Below are 6,582 nucleotides of genomic sequence, written 5' to 3'. Positions count from 1 at the left end.
TGAGTCATCAATATTTAATTTTTGAACAATCTAAACAAGTCATTTGTTTGTCTAAACTTCATGAACATTTTTCGAAACATTTATTCCGATGATATATCTTACAAATTCAAATTGGGGTTATGTCTGTTAAAAAACACAGGTCAAAAGGTGAAATATTTAACAATAAGCTTATTTTTGGCCTGGGGCGAAGCCCCTAGGCCAAAGTAGTTAAACCGTTTTTTGAAGTGAGCTGACTTGGCTGGCTGCCAAAACAACCGCGAATGAATGAATTTGGAAAAGTCCGATTTACCACTTGGCGGTCATTCATACGCAATCAAAGAAGAGGGACCTATACAAACAAATAGGTCCCTGCAAAGAAGTTCTCAATTACTCGCATTATGAATACATAACATCACTATATAACATGACAGTGTCATAAAACGTGTAAAAAATATTATTGAAGCAAAATTCCTAAGCATTGGATACGGCATAGTTTTTATTATTGTTTGCATATTCATGCGAGAATCTCACTTCCGTTTTATGAATGAAATTCCATTTTGATGACGATGTTCTACGTTTCTAATCACGTGACCAATTAGTGGCATTTGATTGGTTTACTTTTAATGAAACGCAAAACAACATACAACTGTTAGCAATTTTTGTATTCTTTTTCTTTTAAATGTCTGCAAACGTGACGACGGTTGGGGTTTTTGGTTGTGTAATTTGAATGTATTGGATTACGGCGAAATGTGTAAAAAGAGTGTGACTAGTGTCCACTTTTCGATTATAATTTTATAAGAAGTTGACACTGGCTCGATGGACTGCCGACTGCGACAATCAAAGACACGGTTGATCAGCTGTACAAAGGCGTAAAACCTCTTGTATCTTGATCATTTTGGTGAGAAGTAAGTAAAATCCTTTCTTTCCGATTTCCTTGGTATCGGGGGCTTCCGCCCCCAAAAACCCCGCGTTTTGATGGACTAAATGAATAAACATAGCGGACGAATTTTGTTTATCATTTTCTTAGCAACGAAACGTGCACCTGCTGAAAAGTTTTCTGGAATATGCACCAACATGTTGAACCTGTTCAAACATGGTTACAAAATAGTCATCTGCCATATTTTGGATGGTGATTTTATGCATTTGTAACTAGCACATTAACCTTACACCGAACACAAAAACATGTATGTTTCCGGTTACACGCTTAAAACAATGAGGGTCAGTAAGTTTGGATATTTTTTTATATTTGGTTCGAAAATGTTCGGAATTTTTTGATGTTCGTACTCATATTGTACCAACACGATTCAAATAATTTAAATGAAAGTTACAAACAAAACAAATCAAGATATTACAGATATTACAGATACTGACCATCTTGTGATAATCAAGTACTGTTTCACACTGGAGGTTACCGCACAAAACAAATCAAGATATAACACATACTGACCTTCTTGTGATAATAAAGTACTGTTTCACACTGGAGGTTACGATTTCATTTAATAAAACACAGAAACATTTACATTTAAATGAATGCAGAGCTGTCAAGCTTCGCATCGAGGGAACGATTGGTTTTTATAATTAAATAATAAAAAAACTACCGGAAATTAAATCACAATAATTTGAAATAATGTTTAAAATGTATTAACATTTTATAACAAGTCTGGTTGTATTAGATATAAACATGACTCTGCCTTGTCATTGGATTTTTTCCCCTACCCTTAATTCCAAAATGGTGGAAGATAATGGCAGCTCTGCCTTCTTGTTAAGCCACTACGCTTGAGCAGACGGCCATTTTCAAAGATAGCGGCGTGGTTTAAACTTCAGGCCTTTTAAGATCTACATAGGGACCAAATAGTGTCAAACAATATCGTTGTTGTCCACTCGCGATTTTTTTATAAAAGAATTGCAGTCACGGGTAAACTCTGACGGTCGATCGGTAACAGGAAATAAACATAATTTTTGTTAGGCCTTATACAATTAACTCTCCATTAAAACAGCTCGTAATGACTAATCTTAACCCTTTTACACTCCATTTTTAGCTCATCTGAGCACAACATACTCATGGTGAGCTATTGTGATCGCCATTTGTTTGTCGTGCATCATGCAGCGTCAACATTTACCTTGTTTACACTGTAGTGGCTACATTTATTGTCCATTCTTAATGAAACTTGTCTGTGGGTGTGTCTGTCCGAATATGCTGCGTCGCGTGAACCTCCAAAATGCTTGAGCTAAAGACATGCAACTTAACAGGAATATTGGTCAGCATGTTGTATATCCTTCAAGTCATGCACACCATTACTGACAGCTGTTGTCATTTTGCCATTAACTCAATATGTATGTAATCATGTTATACAGGATGAAGAAGAGCGTGACATCCTGGTAGGAAAGTCGAAAAGTCCGACAAAGATGAGATCAATTTACATACAGGATGCAACGGTGGACAGAGTAAAAGTGGCTTTGTGGAGAAACACCAACAAAGACGTCAGAACTGGGGATTACGTCAAAATCACTGATTTGACAATACACACTTACCAAACAAAGTACACAACTGAAACCAGCTTCAATTCTACCTACACAACTTCAGTTACTGTAAGTAAATATTGTGACTGCATACTTTAAGGATTTTTCAAATAATTTAGCTAAGATGCACTTATGGTGGGCAGAACACCATGACAAGTTGCCTATTTTTGTGCCCCCCCCCCCCCAAAAGAAAAACCCTTGTCCGTCTGTTTGCTGTTCTTCTGTGCGTCTGAGTAAAGTTTGTGATATGCATATCTACACAAGTATAAGACCTTCACCCTTGAAACTTAATAAGATTATTGCTTAACACGTAAATTTGTGCACCTGTGGTTTTCCATTTGCTTTCAATATCTTAAAGCAGAGTAATGGCTCTCAACTTAGTAAAATTATACTTTAAAAAAGTTTGCGCATATCTATTAAAGTATAAGACCTACAGTCTTGACACTTCAAGAAAGAAAAGACCTACAGTCACTGTCTTGAATCTTTTTAGCATTATTGCTCACTATGTGAAGTTGTGCATCTGAGTTTTTTTTATGCCCCCCTTCGAAGAAGAGGGGGTATATTGCTTTGCTCATGTCGGTCGGTCTGTCGGTCCGTCCACCAGGTGGTTGTCAGACGATAACTCAAGAACGCTTGGGCCTAGGATCATGAAACTTCATAGGTACATTGATCATGACTCCTATTGATTTTGAGGTCACTAGGTCAAAGGTCAAGGTCACGGTGACCCGAAATAATAAAATGGTTTCCGGATGATAACTCAAAAACGCGTAGGCCTAGGATCATGAAACTTGAAAGGTAGATTGATCATGACTCACAGATGACCCCTATTGATTTTCAGGTCACCAGGTCAAAGGTCAAGGTCCGGTGACCCAAAATAGTAAAATGCTTTCCAGATGATAACTCAAGAACGCTTATGCATAGAATCATGAAACTTCGTAGGTAGATTGATAATGGCTGGCAGATGACCCCTATTGATTTTCAGGTCACTAGGTCAAAGGTCACGGTGACCTGAAATAGTAAAATGATTTTCAAATGATATCTCAAGAACGCTTATGCCTAGGATCATGAAACTTCATAGGTACATTGATCATGACTCGCAGATGACCCTTATTGATTTTCAGGTCACTAGGTCAAAGGTCAAGGTCACGGTGACCCGAATAGTAAAATGGTTTCCAAATGATAACTGAAGAACGCTTATTCCTAGGATCATGAAACTTCATAGGTAGATAGATCATGACTTGCAGATGACCCCTATTGATTTTTAGGTCACTAGTTCAAAGGTCAAGGTGACCCGAAATAGTAAAATTGTTTCCGAATGATAACTCAAGAACGCTTATGGTTAGGATTAATGTCTGATGCTGCCTTATCCCTGAAAGGTAATGTTTGTATTGCCATATGAAGTATTTCCTTATTTTTCCAGAAAGTCGAACAACCAACTGTACATGTGACGGTTACAGTAATAGGTGCCTGTGTACAAGATGACGTTACAGAACTTCTCCTCAGTGATGACTCTGTGAGGGCAATACCTTCACAATTATTAATGGCTGCCCTTCCACAAGAACTTGATGAAGACTTGGATCCAGAATCTTTCTTTGCAGAGAGAAAAACAAACTTAAGGCTGCAATTAAAAGGATCAGAAGTACTTTCAGTGATACTTCAGTAAACTGTTATACATATACATGACATTATTCAGCATTCCTAGTTTACCTTGTTTTTCATAGTGTTTTTTTTATATAAATCTACTACTTTTTCATACATTTTACAACAAGCTCCTACTTTTCCTAGTTATGCCCCTCTTCGAAGAAGGGGGATATTGCTTTGCACATGTTAGTGTGTTGGTCTGTCTGTCCGTCCACCACATGATTGTCTGATGATAACTCAAGAACGCTTAGGCCTAGGATCATGAAACTTCATACGTACATTGATCATGACTGGCAGATGACCAACTATTGATTTTGAGGTCAATGGACACAGGTGAAGGTCATAGTGACTTGAAATAAGAAAATGGTTTCTAAATGTGACTCCAGAATGCTTACACTAGGATCATGAAACTTAATAGAGACATTGATCATGACCAGCATCTGACCCCTACTGATTTTCAGGTCAATAGGTCAAAGGTCAAGGTCACAGTGACCTGAAACAGTAAAATGGTTAACTGGAAATAGCAAAATGTTTTCCGAATGATAACTCAAGAACGCTTACCCCTGGGATCATGAAACTTCATAGGGGCATTGATCATAACTGGCAGATGACTCATTGATTTTCAGGTCACTAGGTCAAAGGTCACAGTGAAACGAGGCAGTAAAGTGGTTTACTGGAAATAGGAAAATGCTTTCCAGATGATAACTCAAGAAGGCTTACGCCTGGTATCATGAAACCATCACCACCTCCACCACCACCACAATGACAAAAAACGTATTCACACAATGGCTGCCGTTACAACTGACAGCCCATATGGGGGGCATGCATTTTTACAAACAGCCCTTGTTCTTTTTCAAGTAACCAGTCTTAAAAACTTTTAATGGGCCAAAAAATAATTTGGTTTTGTTAATTTAATGTCACCTGAATATGTATACATGTATTCATAGTGTTTTAAATATAGTGAACTTGTGTTTGCTGTAGGTATAATGGCATTTTTAACATACCTGAAATTACGCATATACTTGCTTGATTTTGTCATTTGCAAAGATTGCCAACATACAACATGAAGAAGTAATTAGGCAAAATTATTTTTACAATACTTGAGGCTGAACCCTACACATTCAGTTTAATTGGGTCTAGCCACTCATTAGTTATCAATAAGAAAGCAGGGAGATTTAATATTTGAGTTTCATCTACAGATCATGAGATGTAGCATTTATAGGTACAGGAAAAGACTCGACCTTGTATAAATGCAAAGGATCTTTCAGTTATAAAATTAGAAGTTTTAAAATTAAAAACAAGCTTGATCTTGTAAACAGAAAATCATTCATTGAGTACACGACTTTCCATTGATTAAATCAGGAACTCCTAACTTAAATTCTTCTAATTCATCATGTATGCTATTGGTTTCTCTTATATGATCCATAAGAATACTTGTAACATAATAAATGACTTGGTGCATATTTGAGGATGTTGACTGCAATCCACAGTCAATAAATTTGTTTGGTAGCATGTTATATTTAATACCTGACATACAGTTGTCCATTCTTATAAATGGTTAGTTTATTCATGTGATCAGCAAGAAAATTTACATGATCCATTGTTGTAGTGCCGAAAAGTCCTGTTGAAAGTTTATCTATGAAAAGCAAAAGTGCACTTTTACTACTCGATTAGATTATGGTTGATTAAAGAATGAGACTATAAATACTCGAAATTGTACACTTGTATTTTGCTCCTGTTCATTGTCTGAGGCTTTTTATTCGAGTCATCATGTGAGATAACATGTGACACGATTGATTGTTCACTTAACAAGCTTGAAGTGCAGGCACATCAAATTAATTTGTGTTCCTCTTCAATTAAAGCATGATGTCTATTTATTAAGAGGGTGTTATTTTCAACTGCTAATATGTAAAAGGTGATTTTCCTATAAAAGACTATTTTACATCTTAACCATTCGAAAATTTAAGTGCGTTTTCCTTTGTTATTTAGCCCTTTTACATTTACAGTACATATGTTAATACTCATACAAAAGACAGAGAATTACATGATGCTATTCTTGTTCCAAACATTTAAAAATCATTTTGTAGAACTAGATTATTATGCCCCCCTCATGTCGGTCGGTCGGTCTGTCTGTCCACCACGTGGTTGTCAGACGATAACTCGAGAACCCTTGGGCCTAGGATCATGAAACTTCATAGGTACATTGATCATGACTTGCAGATGACCCCTATTGATTTTAAGGTCACTAGGTCAAAGGTCAAGGTCACGGTGACCAGAAATAGTAAAATGGTTTTTGAATGATAACTCAAGAACGCATACGCCTAGGATCATGAAACTTCATGGGTAGATTGATCATGACTTGCAGATGACCCCTATTGATTTTGAGGTCACTAGGTCGAAGGTCAAGGTCACGGTGACCCGAAATAGTAAAATGGTTTCCGG

General features: G+C 36.8%; 1 protein-coding gene across 5 annotated transcripts; it reads left to right on the top strand.

Moving 5' to 3' along the window:
* The first annotated feature begins 523 nt into the window (after positions 1 to 523).
* On the top strand, positions 524 to 6,240 carry LOC127835138 (uncharacterized). 5 transcript variants are annotated; one of them, XR_008028374.1, is made up of 3 exons: positions 524 to 884; positions 2,335 to 2,568; positions 3,920 to 6,240. XR_008028374.1 is itself a non-coding variant. In XM_052361442.1 (3 exons), exons 1-3 carry the CDS (start codon positions 1,162 to 1,164, stop codon positions 4,160 to 4,162), a joined length of 513 nt encoding a protein of 170 aa, XP_052217402.1. In that variant the 5' UTR covers positions 1,065 to 1,161; the 3' UTR covers positions 4,163 to 6,240. The 5 variants fall into 5 exon arrangements, 2 of the variants coding, with proteins under 2 accessions (XP_052217402.1, XP_052217401.1); XM_052361442.1 differs by lacking the exon at positions 524 to 884 and adding an exon at positions 1,065 to 1,197; XR_008028375.1 differs by lacking the exon at positions 524 to 884 and adding an exon at positions 1,222 to 1,915.
* Positions 6,241 to 6,582: the final 342 nt, after the last annotated feature.

Source organism: Dreissena polymorpha, chromosome 6, assembly GCF_020536995.1.
Source record: "Dreissena polymorpha isolate Duluth1 chromosome 6, UMN_Dpol_1.0, whole genome shotgun sequence".
Taxonomy (NCBI): domain Eukaryota; kingdom Metazoa; phylum Mollusca; class Bivalvia; order Myida; family Dreissenidae; genus Dreissena; species Dreissena polymorpha.
This window is presented reverse-complemented; position numbering and strand designations above follow the sequence as displayed.

Coding starts and splice junctions, on each gene's coding strand:
- LOC127835138 (XM_052361441.1), top strand. CDS start 2,199: ATGCTTGAGCTAAAGACATGCAACTTAACAGGAATATTG. Junction 2,238..2,334: donor GCAACTTAACAGGAATATTG/GTCAGCATGTTG, acceptor CATGTTATACAG/GATGAAGAAGAGCGTGACAT. Junction 2,569..3,919: donor CCTACACAACTTCAGTTACT/GTAAGTAAATAT, acceptor TTATTTTTCCAG/AAAGTCGAACAACCAACTGT.